Genomic DNA, 27,603 nt, shown 5'->3' with positions numbered 1-27,603 from the left:
ATAATGAATCGGATAACCGTACAGACCCCAAAACTGCCCTTCAAACCTATTGAGATCTCATGTAGCTGCAGCCTATATCGACATGTTCCTATCCTGTGCATACAACACGTGTTTTTAGTGCAATGTAAATTGGTAAAGCGTTTCTATCACTTAGCCGAGACTTAAATAAAAATCTCGCCATGGTTTTGTTTCTCTTATTTCCTACCGAGCAAAAGTCGCTTTAAATCCAATTCAAGGTAGAACTAATAGTGGAGAAAAGGATGGATACTCTTAAAGTCTGTTTGCTATATTTCATGGGAATATAAAGAAGAAGAAAAAAAGTTAACTGCCTGTATTAAGAAAACTTTTGGAGTGATAATGGAATATTTTTGCTAAAATAAGGTGAAACTGGAAAAAGGGAAAAAAAATATCTTCTACATTTTATTGTGAAAACTAGCTTGAGATATTGCAATATTTGTGATTTATTCTCCAACATTTTGTCTACTGATCCTGTAAATTGGTACATATTCAATTAGGTGATTTGCTTTTTTTTTCTTTCTAAACCTACAAGTTCAGGAAACTTAAAATAATAGACATAATTTAAGCAATTGACAATTAGTGTTCTTTAAACGTCGTTTTCAGTTGCTCTTAAACCCTGCATTTTTTTAAAGTGCTTTATTTTTGCCTTGTGCTGCTATTTATTCATCTATTTATTGCTGTTGTCAGTATTAACATTTAATAAAGATAAGGATTCAACGTAACAAACCTGGCAGCAATCATATTGAACTCTCTAAATGTAACTTAGCCTCATTTTGCATTAAGTAAACGTTGAAAGTCGGAAAACTAGTGAAAAATTATGTCTTCATGTCGATGTTCAGCCATGAACGTTTACAGTAATATCTGTTGGTCTGAGTGTCATTATTATCATTATTATTATTATTAAGGAGTGAGTGTGTCAAAAAACAGATGACTCCTCTGAACTGGGGGCACTGGACCTTTAATTCCACTGATTCCCACATGAGAATCTCGCATAATACTCCAGTCAGCTGACTTTAGACGCCATTTTGTCAGCCATTTCCTACACTGATCCATTGCCAGCGTCTCTGCACAGCTCAGGACGCCCCGTCTGGCCTCAGCAGCTTCATCTGCCTGGGCTCGGTAAACAGCAGCAACCCTGCACACACGGTACCCGGGTGAATGAGAGACAGTCTAGCGGGTCGGTCTGCACCCACTAGACCTCTGCAAGGCGCCTGGCCCCGCAGGACCGAAGCGGTACAAGTCACAGACAGTCATGGCTTTGAAGATTGTCAAAGGGAGCATCGATCGGATGTTCGATAAAAACCTCCAGGATTTAGTACGTGGCATTAGGAATCACAAGGAAGATGAGGTAAAAACGACAGCACGCCATCGCCTTAAACATTTTAGGACTCTCATTCATTCGTGTTTTTGAGTGAACTCGCATTGCCCTCACCGTTATACCGCGACTAGCTAACAAGCGTTAACGGCTAACTGGGTAAGTTAACGTTAGCCCAGTCATTGCTGCCGCCCGCTAGCGGTTAACCAGACAGCCGATGTCACACAGCAGTTTAGGCTGCTGGTTTGCGTTTGCTTAACGAGAGATTACTTAAAGCCAGCTGTTGGTAACTTTGTAGAAACATATCGGGTGTTAAGCAACGAGCAGGGTTGTTGGTGACAGCTAGCCAACAGTTGGAGGAAGCTGGCTGCAATGAATCACAGTTTACCAGGAAATTACTCTCCAGTTTAAATGAGATCAAACCGGAGACACTGAAGGATTACTGAACCAGGCCAATAAGACAGAGGCTCCGGGAACCAAAGGGGTCCCTCCTATATATTAAATGTGTTTTTGGAAAGTCTTCCAAAAAATATATATACTCAAAACAATTATAGAAAGAGACATAGAAAGGTTACAAAACCACCGCAGTAAGAGATCTAAAATGACCAGAAACTCACATGAACAGCATTGGAGACACACACAAAACTATTACTAAATAAAAGACAGCTAAATTAACACGAAAAGACACCCCGTACACGATCTTAAAGAAAAAAAACAACCGTAAAGAAACGCACTGGTCACATGAGGATGTGAGGACACGACCAGGCAAAAAATAATGGAAAGAATATGCAAAAAAAGACCTTAATCCTGAGTTACATTATCCATTTTAGACAGGCCAATTCTTGGTTATTTATTTATTTATTTATTTATTTATTTTAGATATATGCTAATATTGGGGCATTCTTGCCATTCAGTAACCACCTCTGAGTTGATCATCATATGCCCATTTGTGCCAAGTTTCCTTTCAGTTTTTGGCAGGCGTTGGTGATGTTATGGCTGATCAGCGTGTGCTTACATGCACAAAGTGTGATAAGAGGACGAATTTTACAAATCGGTCACACTTTGAGCAGGTCGATGCAAAATGGACTCCTCTGCATGTAATACCGAAGCTATGTCTCGAATGTACATGAAATGAATTAACCAGCAGCTTGTGTTCAACATCCCATGAGCGGCTGATGATGTCATCCATGCCACAGCTTTGTGGGCAATGACAGCTCATCACAGCATCAGAGCTGAGTGGGGGGGTGGAGCAGGAGGGGCACTGTTGGGAGCAGTTTTACATACCTCGCATCAACTCGTTTTCCCTTTAAGGCGGTGATGTCCAACCTTGTTGATGCCTTAAAGATGCTACGTTAGGGTGGGCGTGAACTAAAGTACGTGGGTTCTGTTGCTGTGCACGGCTGCTACGAGCTGTGGGCCAGGTGTGAATTGTAGAGGTGGGGTGTCTAATCTAAGGCAGGCTTCTCCAGTTGATTTCGTTGCCAGCGTGGCAAATTTGTTCAGCTTTCCATCCCATCAGAAGAACAGTGTTTTAGGAGGGGCCTAAATTGGAATAAAGAAAACAAGCAGGCACTTTATCAGCTGTGCTGTTCAAGGCCATCCTCGGTTGATCTCCTGATTCAGTGTATGGTTCAGGACTGAGCGTCAGAAGTAACCCAACCTGAGCGGTCTAGATAAGGTGCTGGTTGCCTAGTCAACAGTGGACAGTTTGCTGAAATATTAATACTCTGCGTGCATACTCCCGAGTGTGTGTTGACTTTCTTTTCCCGTCCAGCCCACATTTTCTCAGGCTCTCTGTTTGTTTTTCACATGTGTGCAGAGTCTTTGCACGATTCATTCATTCGCTCTCCCACGCCTTTGGAACAGACTTGTCGTATCGCAGAAAAGTGCGAGGATGTCTTAAGCGCCGTTTTGACAAGGTCGCTATCGTTCTAGAGCCGTTTGGCCTTTCCCTCCCTGCCTGCCTCCGGCTCAGTATGTGCCTGTGGAAGAGAAGGTTGCCCGTGTTGGCCTCGTGTCAGCGATTCCAGTTATTTCAGTAGGTCCTGAATTGGTAATTGAAGAAGAGTGTGATTGAGAAGCATTGTGTGCGTCTGGTGATAGTATATCTGAACCCTCCCTGCCTTCTCTCCAGTTCTGTGAGCCACAGCTTCCCCCTTAGCAGCAGCAGAGCTCAGTGCCCCTCCTCCTCCTCCTCCTCCTCCTCCACCTCCTGTCCCTGTGCTGTCTCATGACTGCACACACATGACCAGCACACTCTCGCACTCTACACAGCCATATGTGTGTTTGTTTTGCAAGGTTGCTCCTCTTAACATTGGTTGACTGATTTAATGCATTAGAGGTCGTAACTCCGCCGGCTCTGCCCTGCTGAATAAAATACACCCTCGGCTCTCAATGTTTCAGGTGACACGCTGTATTGTAGCAGTGGTCATAAGGACAGCTGTTTCCTTTTCTCGTTTATCCAAGTGTGATCCTCCTGGAGAGGTTCAAATGTTGTTGGGTTTTTTTTGGATGATTTTTGCCTTTAAATTACCAATAACCTTTGTACCTACATAACTTATTAGCAGCTGCGCTGTTGGAGTGACACAAATGAAACTTTTTCACGTGGTGTTTGCTCACATCTTCGGCTCTTTCAGCATGGAGGATTAGACTTGATGACTTAGCATAGCGTATTTATTTCAATATTCTTGCAGTACAGTTTTTGACATCAGTTACTGTAAATTGAGTTTGCCCCATGAATCAGTGCCCTGTGTTGGTAGCATTAGAAATGATATATAATGGAGAGACGGCCAAACCGCTCATTCAGTTCATCCTCTGCCGGCTATAGAGTAGCAACAACACTATAAGGATTTTCCAGCTTGTTTCTGGTGCTCAGTAGCAGCCTTCTACTCCGGATATTGCTCTACCTAATCTGATCTGGTGTCTGTTGTTTTGTCCTCTCCCTTGTCTGTCCTTAGGCCAAGTACATCTCCACATGCATCGACGAGATCAAACAGGAGCTCAAGCAAGACAACATCGCTGTCAAAGCCAATGCTGTGTGCAAGCTCACCTACGTAAGACCTCCACCCTCCACATATTCACTGGCTCTGTCTGTCCCATCTGCTCTGCACACACTCCTGCACATACAGATGAGATGCAGGGCGAGCTTGTTGGTCTAAGCCCGCCCGTGCTTCTCGTGGTAGAATACAAAGGCGTTGCGGCTGCTTTGAGGCATTTATTGAAAATGATATGTGGTGTTTTAACGCTAATAAATGCAGTTCTCAATGCTCAAGAGTTACTAGAGAACAGAGCCGCTAATCTCATCTGATGTTTGGGTTCATTTTTTTTGCTGCACACTTGGATAGATGGAGCCAGCACAACAGGACGCCGTGCTTTTCCTCCCACCGAGGCATGAAGTGCACCTCACATTCACAGATTCAAACTTTCTGGATCAGTTGCTCATTATTGTAATGCTGTTAAAACGCAAACAATGCGTCTTTCCACCCAATGTAAGGGAGACAGTGAGCTGCAAGATCATTTTCATTGACACAGCCCATCTTTCTTCTGGGACAAGTAGCATATTCCTCCCTGTGCAGCCAGCTGGGAGACAAGTGCACATGTACGGTCTATAAAGTGCAGCAGAGAAAAGAGCTGCGGGCGTTGATTTTTGCATCTGCCGTGTTGGATGAAGCGGGATATGCTGCAGCTCCTTCGTAGCTGGATTTTATTTACGGGAGAAAAAAAAACAACCTAAAACCTTATCCAGTAGCCTCAGTGCACCTCATTTTGAGATTCGTTTGAGCGAGAGAAGATCCCATAAGTTGGTGGAGTTTTGCAGAATTATCTCAAAGTTGGTATTTTAAAGGGAAGAAGTAACAAAAGCATGAAATAGTCTCTGGTTCAACGACCCTAAAACATATTTTTTTATTTACAGGTGATATTCCAGAAAGGCTGTCTTTTTAAAAACAAGCCATTCAGAAAGCGGGTGCCAGCAAGGCTTATTCTACTGAAAAGCTTCCGCTATTGCGAATCAGTCCCACTCACTTCAAATGTGACATCTTGTGTTGACGTGCGTACAAAACTGTGGCTGACTGCAATGATAATTGAAGGAGCAAGACATTAAACACCCATCAGATTCAAGCTGAATCATATCCCTTTGTTTCTGCGGAACGCAAGGCTGCATATGTGTGTATTACTGTATGTTGTATGTAGCTCAAGATAAAACGAAGCCTGAAATCCAGCGAAGGACAATTCCTGTTCAAATGAAATCAGTCTTTCTATTTTTAGTGAACGTGCACTTTTGGGCTCAGATGTATTACTTTAGTTGGCATCTGCACTCACTGTGAGGGTTTATAGCTCAATTCTGTTTCCCTGTGCTCCGCTGGGACAGTTTAGAGCCCCGCTCCTGTTGCTCTACACCGTCTGCATCTGTCTGCTCTGTGTTACAGCTTCAGATGCTGGGCTATGATGTCAGCTGGGCGGCTTTCAACATCGTTGAAGTCATGAGTTCCTCGAAGTTCACATACAAGGTATGACTGGAATTCCGCTATATATGTCGCCGTTGCAGGTGTCGCAACACGACAATGCTTGACTAGAAAGTATCATATGACACACCTGTGATGCTTGCAGAGGTTAAGGACAAGTTTGTGATACTGGGTTAAGTCTTCACATAAAGATTCCCCCTCATGTTGCACTGGGAATGCTCGCAGCAGATTGTCTCTGAGCACCTGCTGCAGGTTGATGGATGTGTTCTTTCTCCCGCAGAGGATTGGCTACTTGGCTGCATCGCAGTGCTTTCACGAGAGCACAGACGTCATCATGCTGACAACCAATCAGATCCGAAAGGTCAGAGATGTGCTTTTTTATTTTGTACATCCTGTGATCTTTTTTTTAATTTATTTATTTATTTTTTAATTTATGTATTTTATTTTTTTCTGTCTCGTTGACTTCTTTTCTACTTTTACCATTTCTCTCTCAGGATCTCAGTAGTCCCAACCAGTACGACACAGGTGTTGCCCTGACTGGCCTCTCTTGTTTCGTGACCCCTGACCTTGCTCGGGACCTTGCTAATGACATCATGACGCTGGTGAGTCTGGCAGAATATGTCAGGATTACCCACAGGGCTTATTCTCTGGTACCTTTTGTACCAAAAGGTACAAAAATGTGCCTTTTGGTACATTTTTGACCTGCTGTTGCTGATTTATTTATTTATTTATTTATTTTTTTTAATTTTTTTAAAATTTTTAATTTTTTTCCTCTTTAGATGTCCCACACTAAACCATACATCAGGAAGAAAGCTGTGTTGATCATGTATAAAGTGTTTTTGAAGTACCCGGAGTCCCTACGCCCAGCCTTCCCCAGACTCAAGGAAAAACTGGAAGACCCAGACCCAGGTATCAAGAAATTCCACTGTGTCCGTTTTTAGTCAATTTAGTTCATCCTCTCTGCAACTTTGGTTTGGGCTGCATGTAATTTTCACATTCAAGGTAAACCATAAATGCAGCTGCAACTTCCCGGGGACGGACGTATGCTGTCATGTGTCATCTGACCCTCCCCCCACGTGAATTATTCAGCAAAGAAGAATATAAGATATTAGCGATGCGACACAGCCGGGGCTGTCGGACAATTAAATGGAAAGAATCAGCTCACAGGATGCTTTACTGGCTTCATGCCATGAACAGTATTCATCAGAATTACAATCCTGTGGAAAAAAAATGGTATCGCCTCAAGGATACTAGTGTTATTTCCAAGTCTATAAGGGGAGTATTTCCTTGCATGTAGTCAGTCCACAAACAGACGGGCAGGTGCTTCAGATCCGGCTCAGGTGTTATCAGTGGAACTCTTCTCTCTGACAGGTCAGACGGTGCAAAGACAGACAAATAACATCCTCTGTGGATACTCTCGGGGGACAAGAATTTTTATTTATGTTCACCATTCGCTAAGCCGAGAAAGTCCCATTGAGTAAAACGATCTGTTATTCTAGGCAGTCCTGTTTCAAGATGGTTGCACAGTTTTAAATTGACGTGTGGTGGGGCAGGGATTCAAATGTTGAAGCGCACAGAGAGTAAGAGTGAAAAATAGGGGGATACAGGCAATACCAGTACAGCAGTAAAGACACTGGTCAGCTAAGTATTTTTGGCTTGAATCTGGCCAGGACCACAACAGTAATTGCAGAGGTACGAAAGTGATGATAGGGGTCTACTTCAGTGTAAAAGCTGTTGGGAGGAGACGTTTATAACCGCTAAAGCCAGTGGATGTGCCAAAATGATGGCTTTTACGATAGCTCCCATTGTCCCGAGGCTTGGCAGAAGAGCTGTCCGGAATGATAAACGCACCGCAAAGATCACTGTCTAAAGAGGAGAGGAGTGACAACTTTGAGCAGACTTAAACTTCATTAGGTTTGTGCAACATTTGGCATCCTTCGTGTGCAGAGGAAATGAGTTCATCGCCAAAAAAAGTTTTGCAAATATAACGGTACCCGTGGTGCCTGTATTTAAAAAAATCGTGAATTCAGACAAAATGTTTTTCACGCTACACAAGATACAAAAACCTTGCCGTTTCATTGGACGATGGACTGATACCGAGCGGGCGGAGCCCTCACTGCTGCTGAACACTGTAACTAGATCCGTTGCCAGCGGCGTCGTGAATTATTAACTTTGTCAGAATTTATACTGAGTGGGTCGAGATTCTGAAGGGGCTCCATGATATAAAAGCTTCTATTTTAAAATTGTATTTCAAATGGGATGTGAGCCGAAGAGAAATCTCTTTTCATTCATCTTTTGTGTTTAAGAGTGCGCTGAACATAAAACACTCAACAGTATTATTACTATAGCAGTTTCTTTAGTATTTACTGTGTCGTCTCGCATCATTGTTTGAACTTGATTCACATTGTGTCAGTAGCACAAAATTCTGTTAAGAACCTGTTTTACGCATTATTTTCCCCACTTTCAGGTGTCCAGTCAGCAGCAGTAAATGTCATCTGTGAGCTCGCAAGGCGAAATCCCAAGAACTACTTGTCTCTGGCCCCACTTTTCTTTAAACTCATGACCTCTTCTACAAATAACTGGGTGCTCATTAAGATCATCAAGCTGGTAAGTCGGCAGGAAGCTTCCTCTGCGAGCAAATTAGTATTAAAAATGTCAGGACTGTGTTTTCACAGATATAGATTTGTTTCGTTTGATTAGTTTCATTGAATTTCACAACACACAAGCCGCTCTTTGTGACCATTCAAATTCTTTTCACAAAATCATGCAGTTTACGTTCAAGTTCACCTTCTTTCAAAGTCTTTCAAAATGTCACATCTCATCGCTGCGATAGTTTCTTTTTACAAAAGGATCCCGCTGCTCTTTTACAGTTTGGCGCTCTGACACCTCTGGAGCCACGGCTTGGAAAGAAGCTCATTGAACCTCTAACAAACCTAATCCACAGGTAAGATGAACAACATTAGTCCCCCCCCACACGTGGTAAAAGATGTGATGGAAAAACATCAACAGTAATGTGCACTTTCTCTCTGTTTTGCACCCGGTCCTCCTCCACTCACAGCACCTCTGCCATGTCTCTGCTGTATGAATGTGTCAACACTGTAATTGCAGGTTGGTACAGAGAATCTGTGGGAGTTAGATCTTAAGGCTGTTTGACTATTGATTTGATCAGATATTTAATTCTAAAGTTTTAGTTTTATTAGTTTTATTCACATTCAAATTCCACCGTTTTCCTTTCCCAAAATGTTCCTAATCTAATCTCATTGATGTAATTGTGCCTTTGTCATGTGTTGCAGTGTTGATCTCTTTGTCCTCTGGGATGCCTAACCACAGTGCTAGTATCCAGGTAGGCCTCCAAATTCTTGTCGTCTGTCCGCACACTCGTGTGGATAGACGCTGATCGTAACCCTTTCCACTCCAGTTGAATCATAGTGCATGCTTTCACGAGTCTGTCTGATCAGATGCATCTAAAGTAGAAACCCGGCGGCTGTTTGACGGGCAATAAAAACTCATCGTTGTTCTCGGTCCACGTTTCAGGGCTCCATTTCTCTCACTGTTGTTCGTCTTGTTTCGGTTCTTTGAAGTGTGCTTGTATGAGGAGACAAAAACTGGTGTGGAAAGGTTTGAAGTGATCTTAATGGTTCTGCCCTTCTCCCCCTCTGTTTCTCTCTTTTCTTTCTTTCACCCCCCCCCTCTCTCTCTTCCACAGCTCTGTGTGCAGAAACTGCGAATCCTCATAGAAGACTCGGACCAGAACTGTGAGCCCTCTGTCAATGCCTGCAGTGTGTCATTTTCTCATTGTCTGTGTGTTTCTGACTGTGGAACAGTCCATCCCTTTAGACGACAACAGCTTAGACCCCCTGACTCTGGATAACTCGAACATTACTACCTTTTCCCTGCTCAGACTGCCATTGTACTGAAGTAACTGCCGCTTTCTCACAGCAAACCCTAGTTTGACTTTTAAAATGAACCACTGGCAGTGGGTTTTTTTTCCCTCCCAGATTGTTGTTTTAATATGAAATGACTAAAAGCTGCCAAGATGCTGTTATTTAATATCAGGCCTGGTTCCATAAATGCATTCCTTTGCCCACAACCAGTTTGGAGCTCAGTTTGCTATATTCAGCCATTCGAGTTATCTGGAGCTTCATGTATAGATAGCTGTGTGTTTGTGGAGTAGTCTGTACACCTTCTGGTAGTCGTAGAGCAGAATGTAAACCTACAGTTGAAGGTTTTGTTTGTACTTTCACTGCACCTCTTACTGGCTTTCAGAAGGGCCATTTCAAACGGTTTGCTTTACATTCGCAAACCAAATTCTGGGCCTTTTTATCCAGAACCTAAAATATTTGTTCAAAATGAGAATCAGATTCCTCTCCCGATCACAGTGGGAATCAGGAGTGGGCATGCGCTAAACCAGTACAAACAAACAACCCAACTGTACCTGACTGGGGCGTGGAACTGGTGCTGTGGTCATAATGGGTCAGTATGCTGCTGGTGAGTTGGTTTTGAGGTTCAAAAGTGGTGAGAACAAGAGAGACCAAGGACCAAGCCGGTTCTCTTCTGGTCACACTTTAGACGCAGCATTTATCTGTGTTACGAATAAGATTAATCGGTGAACTCAGGAACCCATTTAAAAACTGAATGGAATAAATAATGATAGAAAGTGAATAAAGAGGGAATAGGCTGTGTCGGAAGTTTCCACTTGTTTGAAAATATCGCAGATGAGTAGAGCTTGCGGAGTTAAAGTCGATGACGTACTTTTAGTATCATGCTTTGAGGCTTTTGATGTGTTGCTGGGTTCTAAAAGAGGAAAATGAGTCATCACTTTTAGTGTGTTGATGCAAGAGGCTTTGTTCCTTGGTGGAGGAGAGCGGTTGTGTCAGAGGTGTTTTAATGAACAGGAGTAGCACTGTGAGGGTAACACATTGCTCTACCGCAGGTGTCTTTTGCCCCCCCCCCCACTATAGAATTAGTTTAAAGGTGGTATCGGTAATTGTTTGCCGTTGCACCGAGTCATTTCGGAAACGTCTTCACTGCTGTGATCAGCTTTGCCTCAACCCAAGATGTGATATCGATTCAGAAAGCTGGGGGGCATTAGTCTCTGCCAGATTAGATGATGGACAGAAGACCGTGCTTCAGCAGATTTCTGAATCTTTAAAAATTAATTTGGTGAGGGAGTAGCTGCCAGCGATACAACAAAGGACAAAGCGAAACAAAACTGCCGCGTCCCGTGTGTATGTGTTTGTGTCCTTTCCATTGTTCTGTGTGTTTTGTGTTTCTTTCCTTTTTGTGTTTTTCATGGAAGTCCTGAGATAATTTGAGAAAAGGAATAACTAGATCATATTGATATTACATATTGATTTATAGACGAATATTTTCCATGTACCAGCAAGGTTTTTAGGGTGAATACATGTCGGAACTTTCAGTGCAGCACTGTAGGACTGAACTTATTTTATTTAGTCAGTACCAATACTTTGGTCTTCAAAACAAGCAGTTTTTCTGCAACCCGACATTGTACCAGTTTTGTTCCCACAGGAAAGTCAGATTTATAAATGATGATGTGTAGATGCAGGGAGCTCTTTAAATAGATTCAACATATGAGATGCAGACATCACAGCGTTGCATCGTATATATGCTATTATGTCCACTGAGGCCATGTGTGTTTTTTATCGTTACGAAAGTGAAGTACCTGGGCCTACTGGCCATGTCAAAGATCCTGAAGACCCATCCCAAGTCGGTGCAGTCTCATAAGGACCTCATCCTCCAGTGTTTAGATGACAAGGATGAATCCATTCGTCTCAGAGCCCTGGACTTGCTGTATGGCATGGTAAGGAGTGAGGCAGAAGCTGTCTAAATGTGTACAATAAGTACAACAGAAAAAAAAAAAACGAATTTGTGCAAGTTGCATTTCAACTGCACACGATGATGGTTGTGTGATGACAGTTTAATTGTGTTTCTATGTATTCATGAAATTTAAACTTGCTATTTTCCATGTCAGAATAAATGTGATTAAGAGTTTTTTCCAACGGAATCGTGCTTTGAGATGTAATAATTGTGCTCTCTTAGTTCTGACGTCGGGTCATGTTTTTAAAAAAAAAAAAATTTTTTACGTTCTCTGATTTATTTATGTATTTTTAACAGAAGTGATATTGTAATATTAAACCATCTCCTTGGATTTGGTTTCTACTATTTCCAGGTATCCAAGAAGAACTTGATGGAGATTGTCAAGAAGCTGATGCTGCATGTAGACAAAGCAGAAGGCACCACCTACAGAGATGAACTGCTCACCAAAATCATCGACATCTGCAGCCAGAGCAACTACCAGTACATCACCAACTTTGAATGGTCAGTTTTACTGGTTCATGGTCATTGTCCCGCCTTTCAGTCTCGGTTCTCTAAACTCTCCTTGATGGGTTTTCTCGCTTCTTGATTTTGAAACCACCCCTTCTCCGTACGTGCTTGACAGGTACATCAGTATCCTGGTGGAGCTTACCCGATTAGAGGGCACGCGACACGGCCACCTCATTGCCTCTCAGATGCTGGATGTGGCCATTCGGGTCAAAGCCATCCGGGTGTTTGCTGTTGCCCAGATGGCGACTCTGCTGGACAATGCCCACCTTTTGACTGGGAACATGCAGCGAAACGGCATCTGTGAAGTATTGTATGCCTCAGCGTGGATCTGCGGCGAGTTCTCTGAGTGAGTTGATATCTCCAACTGGGATGCGCCATGTGGGGATGGGTTCAAATAACTGGCTACCTCTTTGGAATTGTAAAGCGAACAAATTTCTGCTTGAAACTTTCACATTCTCATCATACAAATACATGATGGCTCATCCACTCTGACATCCCAGGGTCCCCTGCAAAATAAAGTGTGTGTAAAGATCTTCAGGAGGGTACCAACAAGTCTCATGTTTAAAGACTTGTGACTTGTTGTTTTACACACCTGAAAATAAATATTTCACTGTGATATTTATACAGTATTTGGTATCAAAGCTGCCTGTTGAGGAGTGTTTGCTGTTTTTTTTGTTTTTTTTCTGGCAAAAAGCAGGATTAATGAAGGGATTTAACTATTAAGGTAACCCCTACAGTCGTTTAACACAGCAGCAAGTCCATGTTTTAGGTTTGAAAGTCAGTCGTAGTAGTTTTCCTTGTCAGATAACCCTGAATGACCTTTAGAATCAACAGTTCTACAGTGTGATCAGAAGAAGCTTAAACATCAATACATTTGTCCTCAAAAACATTTTCAGAGCTGAATGCAGAACAGTAATTACAGTTGGTTACCAGTCGCCATTTCCCACCAAACAAACGACCAGAAGAGATTCGTAGTTTGAGAGGATTTGGCTCTTAACTGGACCCAGGGTTCCCTGCTTTTATCTTTCTACCCATCAAAAAAAAAAAAGGAACTGATATTAGAAATGATTTAGGATACTTTCAGAGAGCAGGGAATGTTTTTTCCTCCTTTTTTTTTTTCAGTATTTACAGAAATCCTCCCTCCTCCTCACAGACACCTTGAGAACCCAATGCAGACGTTGGAGGCCATGCTGCGGCCAAAGGTGGCCACCCTGCCGGGCCACATCCAGGCCGTGTATGTGCAGAATGCGGCCAAGCTGTTTGCCACCGTGCTCAAAAGTCAGGAGGGGAACACGGACGGCACGGCCGCGCAGGAGACCAGCCAGCTGATGATAGACAGGCTGCCGCTGTTTGTCCAGAGCGCCAACTTGGAGGTGCAGGAGAGGGTAAGACGTATAAGGAGTGAATGGGGCACACCTGAGCCGAGCTAGATCTTCCGACTTTTAACACCGTCCAATTCGCAAGGCTACAGACGACATACAATTCTGATAAGCCACCATAATCCATAACGCCTCATCCTGTGTTCTCAGGCGTCCTGCATCCTGCAGCTGGTCAAGTACATCCAGAAACTGCAGCAGAAGGATGTCGAGGTAGCAGAAGAAGTCATTGCTTTGTTTGCAGGAGAACTCAACCCTGTAGCCCCCAAAGCACAGAAGAAAGTACCTGTTCCTGAAGGGTGAGTTGGCTCGGGAAATTGAGAACGCCCATGTTAAAAACAATATTGTTAGATATTTCGTACTGTTTCTAATTTATAATACAAAATATCTGTTTTAGTACTATTGTGCTGTACCTTCAAAAATGATTTAAACTTTAATTGTATGGATATTGAGTGTTTCTTTGAGTGTAAATTATTATTTTATTTTATTTTATTTTTTTGTGTGTGTAGTCTGGACCTGGATGCTTGGATCAACGAGCCTCCATCTGAAAGCGAGTCTGAGGATGAGCAGCCGAAGGCAATATTTGCAAAGGAGGAGCCCAAACACTCCCGTGCCCGTCACACAGAGGTGGACGAGAAAGAGCTGGCACGGGTAAGCGTCGGTGAACTGAACAGAGCGACGGAGCTCTGCTGCACTGCAGATTAGCCCACGTGTTCGCAATTTATCTCGCCCAGTGCCACTTGTAACTGGAAATGGGTAAAGATGTAAACATGAAACGGAAGACATGAATATGTTTAATGTAGTCTCTCGCGTAGTCATTTCAACAAACTATTGATCCGCTCTGAGTTTTAGTGTTGTATAGCTTCTCATGTGGATCCCTGTCCGTGCTAGAACTGAGGTAGGCGGTTATTCATTGATTAATTCATGCTGCTGTTTTTCATTTCCCCGCTCCCAGAGGAGAGAAGCTAGGAAGCAGGAGCAAGCCAATAACCCGTTCTACATCAAGGCCTCTCCATCCTCTCAAAAGGTTTTTTTTTGTCCATCTTTCACCAGTCATTTAGTCGTTTTTGTTTGACCGCAAAGTATTTACCAGATTTTCTAACACATCTGTGTAGGTGTGTCAGGAGGCTCCTGGAGTGGAGCACATCCCAGTTGTGCAGATTGACCTCAGTGTGCCTCTCAAAGTCCCAGGTAGAATACACTGTCCTTACTCATGACTAATGCAGTATAGACATAATTACAGTTTTACCAGAAATAAAGGTATATAAAGTAAATGTTTTGCCACACATCGGGTTCAACGTAGTGTTTATTTTTGCCTTGATCCACCTTTACAGTTTCTGCGCCTTCCTTTTGTTGTTTGCACTTCTTGGAAATTCCGATTCGCAGCATGTTTGCTTTCTGGTTTTTAAGCCACGTGTCGCTGTGACTTGCGTCCGCTCCGCAGGTCTGCCTATGTCTGACCAGTACGTGAAGCTGGAGGAGGAGCGCCGGCAGAAAGAGAGGGCAAACAAGAAGAAGAAGGACAAGAAGAAGAGGAAAGAGAAGCGCAGCGGCCGAGGGAGGAAGCACGATTCGGGTCCAGAGAGCGAGGAGGACATCACACCCGCGCACATGGTCGACATTGTAACTGAGGAGATGCCAGAGGTGGGCTGGCATCAGGAAAGCTTCTGTCAGACAGAAACACAAAGATGGTTTTGATATTTGATGTCGACCCGATATGTGATACAGGATAATAGTGCATTTCGACAAGAATCAAATGCCATGATTATCCCTCATTTTATTGGTTCTTTATGTCTGAGACGACAAATATTTAACAAATTTAACACAATATCAACTCTGCTACATTGATTGTACCCTCTTGTTGCCTCAGAATGCCTTACCCAGTGATGACGATGACAAAGACCCCAATGATCCTCACAAAGCGCTGGACATCGACCTGGACAAGTGAGTCTACTGTATACAGATCCCAGTTCTGCTTAAGCTCACAAGCTCATCAGCTTAATTCCTGATGTTAAAGTTGATTTTTAAAAACCCTCAAAAACAATCACTCTATCAATGGAATTGACATTTTCAGCCCAAAGTTTTAGCCTAGTATTTGTTTCAGTTTTCATTCCTGATCCCAGTGCCAGCAGAAGTTTTTAAACCGGTTTAGGTTTTCCACATTTTATGTTTAGGACTTATCTTGAAATCGCTGGTTTATTTTTATTTTTATTACCTCCTCATTCTACACACAGTGTCTTCCACAACTTTTAATCTTACCTGAGTAGCTCTCAGATCTGATGAAATAAAGACTGAGACGGTGAAATACAATTCCCATCAGTGTGTGTGTGGGTGGAAGAAACCAGACTATCGCCTCATTGATACCATCCCTACAGTCGAACATGGGAGTAGCAGAGGTGTCCCAAGCATGTGGGATCATTTCTGAGAGGAAATTATCGTCTTTAATTACTTTGTAACAGTTTGAAATTTTTTTTAAAAAAAAATTGTCCATTGTGTAGATTGTCAAGGGGCTAAAATCTATTGAAAACATTTAAAGATGACATGAAACCTGATTTTTAAAAATGTGGAAAACCTGAAAGTATCTGAAAACGTTCCCTCTGCGCTGTTATGTCCTGAGCTTTGTGGTTACAGCGCTGAAGTCAATGTGACTTTGCCCTTTCCTCCCTCCCACTCCTTCTCATGGGATTCTGCTTTCTGCTTCCTCTTTTCCTGCCTCCACACACCCAATCACTGCCTCTGTGTGTGGGCAGTTTGGTGGAATCGGCTGGGCGCAGGTGAGTAGCACCCCAGCCACAGGACCCGGGCCCTGACTCTAACCCGTCTGCCTCTCCGTCTCTCTCCTAACCTCGTTTGGAGTTTACAGTAGCTGCTTCCTCTCGTTGCTCTTCTTCCCTTGTATCCTCAGTAGCTCTGCTTTAATCGTAGCTTTGGACGGATACAGGTCGTTTAGGCCATTGGGGTTTAGGCCGCAGTCGTTTAGGCCCCCCTGCAGTCGTTTAGGCCGACAGGAGTCGTTTAGGCCACAGGGAGCAGTCGTTTAGGCCAGGCTACCTGAGCAGCTGAAATCTTTATTACTGTACATTCGTTAATATAAGATATAAGTCAGCTCTACTGGTCTGTGTGTGGAAAGGTTTTTTTTTATTTAATAAATGGTGATTTATAAATTCATAAAATTGTGGAAATAATCATCCGCATTGCCACATTCATTGGACAATAATGCTGTATAATACAAATTCGGTTAGCTTAACAATGCTAAATCGCGATCATGCTAACGAGCAGAAACGGACATTTTAAAGAGTGCAAATACACACCAGGAGCAAGAAAACACTATCAGAAAGGTAAGTAACATGTACACATTCATTTCACATCAGTATGAACATAACTTACATGTCAGTGACTGCCGCACCGGTGTAAACATGTCGAGTGGTGAACGTGAAGAAAGGAAGAGGAACTGAACCGTCTTCAAAATAAAACGCCCACTTCAAATAATAACGAATGTACAATAATAAAGATTTCAGCTGCTCAGGTAGCCTGGCCTAAACGACTACCCAGGCTCCTAAACGACTCCTATGTTGGCCTAAACGACTGCGGCCTAAACGCCAATGGCCTAAACGACCTGCTCCCTTTTGGACATGTCATCTCTCACCGTCCCTTTTCTCTTTCCCGATTGTTTTTATTTTTTCTATCTAAGCTTGAAAATATCAGCATCTTTGTTTCTGAACAAACTCTGATTGATCTTTCAAAGTTAGCTGTTGTTAAAACAAGCTATTGGAAAATTTAAAAAAAAATCTAAATTATAGACCTTTTTATTTATTTTTTGTCTTAGTTCTTGGCTGCTGATGTTCTCAGGTCTTAAATCTTTTGCCAGCTGTCCTCTCGAAATAGACGCCTAAATTTTTAGCACTCATTCTCAGAACCGATGATCAGCATCAGCATGCTTTTGGAAGACTTATCCAGGGGATAGATACTGTATTTATTTTGCCTACACTTCCCTGGTTCTCCTCAGTGGAGCTCAGTAGATCAGGCATACCTTCAAATTCCCACAAACTGGTTTTGAGTGAATAAGCGTTGGAACATCATGCACCCTTAAACCAAATCGAGGGTATTTTGATCGTTTTGATAAGTTGTGCTTTAAATTTGTTTGCATCTAAATGCTAAGAAAGTTCCTTTTTTTTTTTTTTTTTTTTAAGAAGTTCATGAGTACCCCTTGTATGTGCCAGACATTCATAAAGCAATTTTTCTTTTTGCAAAACTGCACTTTGAACCAAGCTCTTTCTGGCTTCTCATGCGAATTAAAACTAAAATGAGAGCAAAAATGTAAACCAAGACTATTTACGCGTAGAAGCGCAAACTTGACATAGGATGTACATTTTGAGAATCAAGTGACTTGAATAAAGACGTTAAAACGTGTAACCCAAGTGGGGCGTCCTGACAAAGGGTTGTTTTTATGGAATATAGCCAGCAGGGGGCCACAGAGCGTCCTTTTAACTCAGAAGGGCCAAACTTTGAGGAAAAACACTTCAAAGCTCATCCGTTCCGTATGGTGGAATGCTTTAGGATGGAGGCCGACTGTCTTGGAATGCCCATTGCTTCTAGCTCCACTGGAGGAACGAGAACACATTTTTTTGAATGAGTCCCAGCTGCTTCATATCGCAGAAAATGTAAATGGTTATGATGGACTGCTGCATCTGTAATGCTACAAATTAATACTCAAAGAATGCAGGAATGCCAAAAGTGTTCTTCAGATCGCGGTATTAAAACCAGGTTGGACCATAGTTGCATCAAGATTCTTGTGAGAAAAAGTGAAACTGTGAATTTTTCCTTGCTCAGGCCGCTCGCGGACAGCGAGAAGCTGCCCGTCAGGTCGCACCGTGCAGCAGAGGCTCTGAAAAGCCCGGCGGAGGACGGGGAGACGGAAAATGCCTCACAGGAACCCAAGAAGAAGAGCAGCAAAGAAAAGAAGGAGAAGAAGAAGGACAAAGACAGGGATAGGAAGGTGAATGGTTTTCTTTTTTTCTCCAATACTTAGATACTCACTATTTTCTGTCGAGCTCACGAAACTGCTTCTAGAATTAAGCTAAATCGGGTTTATGGAACGGCAGCAAACAGCCGTCTACCTCTGTGTGATGACTCAGTGGGAGAGCATGCTCCTCAGCCTGCCCGACTGACACAGGAATTCATTTTTTCCGTCCCCTGCTTTCGCAGAAGAGCAAAGAAGAGAAGAAGAAGAAAAAACACAAACATGACGAAAAGGAGGAGGATCTTCTCGGGGGTCAGGCCGACGAGCCCGTGGTCCAATCAGAAGACACGAGTGAAGTGGCAGCGCCGCCCACTTCTACCACGGCCGAGGTATGCCTCATAACATGTTGAAGCAAAGCTGTCTCCTGCCTAGCAGGACAGTTTGGTAGCATATTTTCTTTCACTCATAAACCCCCGACAAAGCTATCTGATCCTAAAACTCCCGATCAAAAACTGACTAACATTACGTACAAGCTGCAGTTTCTGTTTTTTTTTTTTTTTTAAAAAAAAAAAAAAAAAAAAAAAAAAAAGTTATTTACAAATGGAGACGTTTGATCATCTTCATTGACTCAACACTTCCATTGTTTCCTCCCAGCCTCTCTTTCAGTCAGCTCTAGTGATCAAGTATCAGTTTTCTCGTAGCGGCCTCTTGCCAAATACTTGATTTATTCATGAAATAGTGCAGTGTAATCTCTGTATCAGTTTTCATGAATACTACTAAGATACAGAACCTGTTTGGCCCTCACCCCTCTCACCTCCTGCCACTCCTCTCCCTCCCTGCCTCTTCTAGGTTTCGGATCTGGATTTCTGGCTCTCAAACGCTCCAGTGCCCTCTAACACCCAGGTTGAGTCGCCCCTCCCTCTCTCCATGTCCTCCTCAGTTTACACATTCCTCTTTCATAACCCTGTGTCTCATGGACCTCCCTCCTATATTAGATTTGCTGTTCACCTTGTTGAAGTAGCTTCTTCATGAGCACTACTTTTCTTTTTTTTTTCCCTCCCATCTCGCACCTTTTCTTTCTTTTTTTTTTTTTTTCAATATTTCCTCTTATCCACGACTCTAAATGCTGTTCCTCCTGTTTTCTGGCATGTTTGTGTTTACACAGTGTGTATTTGTCACATTGTGCCAGTGGGTCTCCCTAGCTTTTGCTTTCTGGATGTCATGTCAGTTTTGAGGTCAAAGTGGGTATAAGGTGGTCACAAGTGAGCAAAAGTCTAATGTTGATTGTTTTGTTTTTTTTGTTGGCGCCCCAGCTCCATCGTGACGTCTCCTCTGACTGCTTCCTCGGTGGTCATGTGGTGTCCACCTCTTCTTTGTTTCTGTTTGTTTTTACAAAGTGTCGGTGTATTTCAAAGATAAACAAAAAAGAAAACCCATGTTGTTTAAAAGAACTCTCAAAGTGATTGGTTATTGTTAAAAGTGCGGAGTGGTTTAAATCTGCAGAGCAATGTTTCAGGAAGAGTATCATGTCATCAAATCATGTCACAAGGGCCTGAAACGCATTTTTATATATATACATATAAAGAAAAACGCATATGCGCACATTACTTTTCTTTGTTTCTGAAGTATGTGAAATGGCATCCTGCTGGTACTTCGACCATACGAGGCAGCTTTTGACATTCATCACAGATGTTGCCACAGACTGAATGAATCTTCATTACCTTCATATGCAATGATGTGTTGGTTCTGTCAGGTGTTTGTTCATTTGAATCATTTAGGCCAGCAGCCCCAGAGACTTTTTTATTTATTTTTTATTTTTTCTCCGCTGGCTGTCACACTAGCATAACGGATCTTAGAGTTGCATATAGGCTGTCACCAGGATCCTGTACACTTGGTGCAGTGGATCCAGTAACCCTAAAACAATCCGCTTGTTTGTCAGGTAGACTTGTTTGTGGTTTACCTATTTGACTTGATTCTGCATGCGTCTTGATGTTACAAGTCCAAATCACGTTTGTAGATTCACAGAGCTTCTATAGGTGGTGTTGTTTTTTTTGTTTTGTTTTTTTGACACGCTGTGTGATCTCCCTGTCATCACTTTGCTCTCCTGACACAGAAGTGGCACACCCTTCTCCATGTGTTACAAGCTATGGTTGCTAATATGTTAATTAGTGTTTTTTTTTCTGTGTCTGAACAGGAAGCAGGAACAGCAGCAGCAGCAGCAGCAGCAGAAGCAGCCCCAACCCCAGAGGCACCCTCTGGTACGGCGCCAGACTCCGAGCCTGACGAGCCCAAAGGCACTGAGATGGAGGAGACTGTGAGTCCCCACTGATGTGATAATTGCAAGGTTCAAAGTTTGGCTGCAATGCTCGAGATTCCAGTTCGCAGTGCTCTGACAGGATGCAGCGCATGGGCAGTTTTCATTCTGACAAGTTCGTGTAAAAGATGCGCCACAGATCGGCCAGCTCCTCTGGCCTCTGGAGGATTGCTTCTTCCAGTTGCCGTGCTTCATTTCCGGTTCATTCACGTGTTGAATTTGTAAGGATTTCTATTCATTTGTGTCTGTCTTCCTTCTATTTTTTTTTTTTAACCATTAGAAGTCCTCCAAACACAAGAAGAAGAAGCAGAAAAAGGAGAAGGAGGAGAAGGAGAAGAAAAAGAAAAAGAAGCACCATCACCACCACCACCACAGTGACGGAGGAGGAGAAGAGTCGGTGCAGAATGGCACCGTCGAGGAGGAGGAGGAGGAGCCGCTTCCGGTCAGTGTTGAACTAACAACCCAAGTGTGAGCTAAAGCAGTGTGTACACAGATCTTTGTTACACCCTGGTCGGTTTTCATGTTTTCTATAGTGGTGACGTGATAATGTATTTGGACCCTCGTTTCATCCTGGGCTTCTCAACTAGAGGGTTTTCCCTCTAGTCACTGACTCAAATCCACAAATAACTTAATGCTGCATGAGGGCAGAGAAATTTATAATCCTTTTCTCCAGCAGCTCTGTTGAAATCCACTGACGACAAACACACACACACACACACACACACACACCATTGCTTGTAGCACATCAGCTTCGTAGAACGAGCTCCTGTTGCCCGGATAGCGCTCTGAGTGGCAGAGAAGGCCTGACGTGACCTGAGCTCTTCTCTCCTTTCAGCCCATGTCCAATTACTGCCTGCTGACTGAGAACTCCTACATCAAGATGGTGAGTGACTCTGATGGGATACTGCTGCTGCAGGGCAGCCTTTTCTTCTTTTTGTTTTTCGTTTATTTGCTTGTTTTAATAGATCTGTCCACCATTTGGTCTCAGTTTAGTCGGAGCAATTGATTTTATTTCTTATACCCAAAGATTACAGCACAAGCATTTAGGTTATGATCAACAACTGGAGGTTCTTTGTTGTGGTATTGAGTCACACCCATGTTTCTGCTATAAATTCATAAGAAAATATGACTACAGATTAAAAAGAAGTCCAGCTCGTGGAGATCTGTGAATATTCCCCAACACCTTGAGTGAATTATCTGTTATTTATTTCTTATTTGTATGTAAACAGAATGTTGATGATTATGTTTAGGCTCTTCATATTGTGGGATTTATCTTAGGAAACGGATAAAAAAAGAAAAAAAAATCCAAATATCCGACATATCCAGATTTCTCACTTTCTCTGCTTCTCTTCAAAGATGATGGACGATGCTGATCAGGTATTATTGGTTAAAGTTCCGTGGGGGACGGAACATTATAAAAGCTCTTTCTAGATGTGTTTCTCCTGTCGTTGTTCTTCACAGGCTGTTCTCTGGGGCAGATGCCTCTGTAGCTCAGCAGTGTTGCTTCAGTTTTTTTCCGAATGATTCTGTCCCTGTGTTTATCTACCTTTTGTCCAGGCTGGTTCTAGGAAACAGTGATGTGTGCTTTAATGTTGGGGTAATCATCTTGATTTACCGTGTTTCCTGAATGCTTTTTCTGTCTCTTAATTGCTTAGTTCTGAAAATAGAGAGGAGAGGAAATTAGGCCGTACCACTTTGAAAAATAGTTCCCACTTCTGATAGAATTTTATTTTTATATATATATTTTTTTTTAAATAACAACCAAAAAAACCTTTTCCCTCTGAAGGTGTACGACATCCAGGGTAACCTGCAAGATGGCAGTCAGGTGGTGGTGTCTGTTATATTTGAAAACAAGTGCGACAGCTTCCTCAAATCCATGGAGTTCAACGTCCTGGATTCTCTGAACTCCAAGCTGCAGAGGCCAGAAGGCTCGGGTCCACACGACGGCCTCACTGTCCCCTTCCAGCTTCCTCCTGGTCAGTGATTTGTTTTAAACCGAAACAGCGTCCACACAGCAGACGTTTTTGTTTTGTTTTTAAACCATTCTTAAAACGAGCTAACCGTGCATTGCAGTGTAATCCTTTAGGTTTCACTTAAAATGATCCGATTCAGATTAGTTGTGCACGCCAGCAACTATGCTGTCCTCTTGTTAGAAATCAGGTTTGATTACTTACCATCGAGCTTCTCTCTTCTCCTCTAGGAGTGTCCAACGAGGCACGGTTTGTCTTCACTGTGCAGAGCATCATCATGCCACAGAAGCTGAAGGGGACTGTCACCTTCATTGTCAAGGTTGGTTGCAAAACACACACTTTTCCATGTATATTTTGCCGCTAACCCTTCTTTGTTTAGAGGTTTCCTACATGCAGTTCAAGTCATTTTAAGTAGTTTATGCAAGTGAGATTATGGGGAGGAAGTCATTGACTGGAAGGCAGTTTTGGGTCTAGTTGTGCAAATGCTTGATTCTTTCCAAAGGCTTATCAGTAAATGACCTAGTTAAAAGGTTTTTTTCTGACTGCGTGCACAGCTTTTTTGTTTACATCTCAAAGTCCACATTACGAGGAGTTATTTCTTCCCACAGAGGATACTGTTTGTGTGGTGCCTGAGCCTCAGATTATCATAATCTGCAGCTTTCACACCAATGTTATCAGGGAATATCAATATAAATCTTTGTTGGGGGGCTGAATAGTGCTATCGGACCTTTTGTGTTTTCAATTTAGATACATTTTTCAATATCACGAATAGTTTTAGGCCTATCCAAAAAACTGTGACTGCTGCTGTGTAAACTTGTGAATATGACATCATGAGATGAGGAGAACGAGGGATCCCAGCCTCCCTCGGATGTGGTTTTTAACATGGGTCTCGCTGTATTGTTTCGTTTCTGCAGAATGAAGACTCCTCCACTCATGAAAAACTGGACTTCAAACTGCACTTTACCTGCACCTCCTACCTAATCACCACTCCTTGTTACAGGTTGGTGATTTGATTGTCTCACACATATGATATCGGCCATATTAATAACTCTCTGGTCACTTTGGTAAACGTGACAGTGTGCCACACCCTTGCAGAATATTGAATATTAAATGAGTTATTTTTTTTCTTTACCAGTGATGCATATGCAAAGCTCCTGGAGTCGGGAGACCTGAAGAGCAGCTCCATCAGACTGGAGGGCGTTAACATGCCCTTCCACCATCTACTGGCCAGGATCTGCTTCCACCACCACTTTTCTGGTACACAATTTTGATGTCCTTTGAGTGCCACGTTTGTCCTAAAACATTAAGGCTTTTCATATACAGGAACTGCATTACAGTTTTCCAGAAGTTAATTGTGTTTTCCAGTGTTGGTATGATGATAAACTTGCAGCAGACGATTCAAAATTTGGTGTAATTTTACAACCACAAAAAAAAAGCTAATATTTGTATGATGTTACTTAAGCCTTTGCTGACATGTTCTCTGATTAGTTGTGGAGAGGATCGACTCCTGTGCCTCCATGTACAGCAGGTCTATCCAGGGTCACCACGTCTGTCTGCTGGTCAAAACTGTAAGTGGACTTTTAAATGTTCACCAGTGGATTTACACTTTCATACTTGTGAATTCTCACTTTGTTTGCGCTCTCTCTCCCAGGTTGCTCAGACGGTGTCCATTGACGCTAAATGTGACGAGCCGACGCTGCTTGGGAATGTGCTGGATGAGATCAAGCAGACCTTTTCTCAGTGCTGATTGTGTCCGACAGCCCCAGGGTGCCCCCCGACCCCTCCATGCCACCCACTCTCCCCCCCAACTGAAACACAACGTGATCCTGTTACGAAACACTGCGGCTGGCACTTCCAGCGTCGCCCTATTTATTAGTCCTCAGATTTGCAAGATTTCTCTCCTTTTACTTCTACTTCAGTGCCCCCTACTTTTGTTTCTCCTCTGCACTCTGAGCTCTATGGTCACTCCTTCGTACTCGATGTTGTTTTACGGACTCTCTGTGTACATGCTTTCGTCTTCTCTGCAGTGCACTTTCTTTTTTTACTTCCTGGTTTTCAAACAACCACCGTGTTCCACCCTCTGACTCAGCACTGAGCTTTCTCAGTGCTGAGTTTCTGGATGCCTCTTGTGTTACCTTACCCACCCTCCACTGTTGGCAATTCAGTCTGTGACAGTCATGTAATGTAATGTTGACAACTGGACTTTTGCTGTTAATGGTTGAACTGTATTTTTATTGTTTGAAGTTTTTTGGGGGTTTTTTTGTCCTCGTTTGTTTGGGGTTTTTCTCTTCTTTTTTTTTTTTTTTTTTTTGTCTGAAGCCTGTCTGCACCTTTGCCTCACCCCCTTCTTTCCGCTCTCTAAACACTAGTGCTGCTCGTCTCCAAAGGCCTGGAAAAACAATGGGACCGACTCTTTTTCAGACTGGTTTCTAGCCAGGGGGGGGTCCACTTAGCTGTTCACCCACCACTGACCTGATGCCTGGAGAAGACCAGACACCGGACAGCTGCATTGACCATAGATGAAACCAAAGCTAAATTCACTAAAAGGCAGGGGTTTTAAACTGGTAAACAGCTGTTGCCCTACTTGCCTTTTGGCGAGGCTCAGAGCAGATCTGTTGGTGTTAATCAAACAGAGTTGTTGTGCGGCACCACTGGTGATGAGTGCGCCGGTTTTGCTCTGTGCCTTAGCCCTGAAGCCTGACCCATTCCAGCACTTGTTAAGACTTGCGGAGTTCCACTTCTCTCCTGAGAATATCTCCTCTCTGATCTAATTTTGCTAAGCTAAAGACTGACCCCCCCCCCACTTTGAACATATCATTCCTTCGACGAATAAAAACATTTGAAGACGGGAGAGTAATGGCACGAATTAAACAAGAGTGTTAGGTGTACAGTGTTATTTCTGTTTCAGCAGAGGACCGTTTTCTGTCAGGTTAAAGACCCCTTTATATTCACCTCATCTTCAATTCACGGATGGTTTAGTTCTGTGTAGGCACTGTGGTGCAGGAGGCTCTACCTTCTGTCACCACTTGGCTAACACACTGACAGAATAATCTAGCATAAAGAGATCGGCCCATGTCACATCTGTCCTGGCTGCGCTCTCTGAAAAAGTCATCTTGTGACTAGTTCAAGGACCATGTAGTTGAACTATCCGCAGCCGCTCTGTCAGATTGAAGTTGGCAGACTCTTGTTTACGCTTCCTTTGAATCCGTATGAGTTGATTTGGCTTTCACTGTGAGAAAGCCCTCCACTCTGTCTTCACGTGAACTCGGAAAATGTAAGCGCCCGTGCTGCTTTGCATTTGCATCACAGTGGCTCCACCCACCTGACGAGTATCCAGACAAATCCCCGATGTTTCTTTGCCCTTCAGAAACTGCCTTTCCATTTTTTTTTTTTTTTTTTTTTTTTTTTTTTTTTTTTTTGGTGCATTAACATGTCACGAGGAGCATGGAAGGCCTCCTCTCAGCAACCTCTCTGAGGTAGTTGATGCTTTAATTTGCGTCAGTCATGTTTGAGATCATTGTCCCGTCCAGCTAACCTCGTAGTAGCAAGATAAAAACTGACTCGGTAGCGTCTCTGTTCATATAAACTGGTAAGGCCCCTTTTACATATGTCTGCTATTGTAGATAACTGTGATGATTATGTCTGTGACCAGAAGGTCAGGTCAGCCATTCCACTAGATATTCAGTCTAGTTGCAGAGTCTGAATACAGAGGTGATCAGTTGTTTTTCAGGAATGTCAATAGACGATAATTATGTATGTATTCCTTGTTCCTGAAGATGACTGATATCAGTGAATCCCAGAAACGACTCGCCTAATCATCCATTGTCCTTATTCTGACCATTCTGTGCATAATATTAGATTAAAGTTTATATATTGCATGATTAGGAATGTACACTTTTTATTTCCCTGTTTGTTTCATGGACATGTTTAAACAAAAATTGTCATTCCATATTGTCCTCTTTTCTTTTTTCTTTTTCTTTTTCCCCCCCTCAAGAATTTTTTTTTTTTTTTAAAGTTTACTTGACCGTTCTCAATTTTCGATGGTATTGTGTTTTTATCCATTCTAAGTTCAGAAAATTAAAAGAAGTGATATCATTGAATGTTTTAAATTATTAAACACAGGGGGAAGGAAGGGGGCTGCAGTTTAGTGTTATGAAACTGAGGGCGTGGGGCTCGGAGGAATCAATAGAGCGGGCCACATGAAGCAGTGTACTGAGAAGCAACCCACTTTGTCTTAATTCTCTGTTGGTTCAGTTGTAGTGAGTTATTTACAAAGTTTGGCTTGTGACATTGAAATATACTCTCAAAATGACACATTTTTAATGTTCATGTCTTTTTTTCCCCTCCATATTCAACAACTATCAAGCTTACAATGTACAATGTCATGATTTAAAGGGGACTACATAAATTATCTACACTCCCTTTAAAAAAAAAAAAAAAAAAAACTAATTAGAAATAAAAGCTGTAAGAAGCTTCTGTAGTCTTTCTTTGTGTTCCAAAAAAAATGTGTGTTTGGAATTTGTTATACTCTTTACACGGGGAAAATTATACTTTATGTACTTTAAATACTTAAATACTCAAACTTTAAGACTATACAGCAATTATTTCCTGCTTTGAACTTCAATTCCCATAAAGCTTTGCTCAGTAGTGCCAGTTACCGAGACCGCTGCTGACTAACAGCAAGCAGTTCAGACAAGAAAAGTTAAAATGATTAAAAACCTCAGAATTTAGTTTTTGTATATCTAATTTGTTTGAACGCAAATATTGCTTTCACGAGCTTTTATGGTTCACACACGAGTGAGACATCAGGCTAGGTTTCACAAACGTCTCTGCTGGGATGAC

The 27,603-nt window shown here is 42.6% G+C and overlaps 1 protein-coding gene across 5 annotated transcripts; it reads left to right on the top strand.

Moving 5' to 3' along the window:
• Positions 1-1,061: 1,061 nt before the first annotated feature.
• On the top strand, positions 1,062-27,075 carry ap3d1 (adaptor related protein complex 3 subunit delta 1). Of its 5 annotated transcripts, XM_075485279.1 has the most exons (35): positions 1,062-1,366; positions 4,291-4,386; positions 5,761-5,841; positions 6,077-6,157; positions 6,291-6,398; positions 6,576-6,705; positions 8,264-8,403; positions 8,667-8,740; positions 8,855-8,904; positions 9,090-9,139; positions 9,503-9,551; positions 11,472-11,617; positions 11,987-12,135; positions 12,257-12,487; positions 13,295-13,526; positions 13,671-13,816; positions 14,027-14,168; positions 14,473-14,544; positions 14,633-14,708; positions 14,962-15,161; positions 15,388-15,461; positions 16,268-16,291; positions 18,348-18,513; positions 18,723-18,866; positions 19,327-19,380; positions 20,672-20,791; positions 21,072-21,233; positions 21,627-21,674; positions 22,148-22,168; positions 22,578-22,767; positions 22,992-23,080; positions 23,676-23,761; positions 23,897-24,018; positions 24,250-24,329; positions 24,413-27,075. In XM_075485279.1, exons 1-35 carry the CDS (start codon positions 1,271-1,273, stop codon positions 24,506-24,508), a joined length of 3,825 nt encoding a protein of 1,274 aa, XP_075341394.1. In that variant the 5' UTR covers positions 1,062-1,270; the 3' UTR covers positions 24,509-27,075. The 5 variants fall into 5 exon arrangements, with proteins under 5 accessions (XP_075341394.1, XP_075341396.1, XP_075341397.1 ...); XM_075485281.1 differs by lacking the exon at positions 16,268-16,291; XM_075485282.1 differs by lacking the exon at positions 19,327-19,380.
• Positions 27,076-27,603: the final 528 nt, after the last annotated feature.

Source organism: Odontesthes bonariensis, chromosome 15 (genome assembly GCF_027942865.1).
Source record: "Odontesthes bonariensis isolate fOdoBon6 chromosome 15, fOdoBon6.hap1, whole genome shotgun sequence".
Classification (NCBI taxonomy): domain Eukaryota; kingdom Metazoa; phylum Chordata; class Actinopteri; order Atheriniformes; family Atherinopsidae; genus Odontesthes; species Odontesthes bonariensis.
This window is presented reverse-complemented; position numbering and strand designations above follow the sequence as displayed.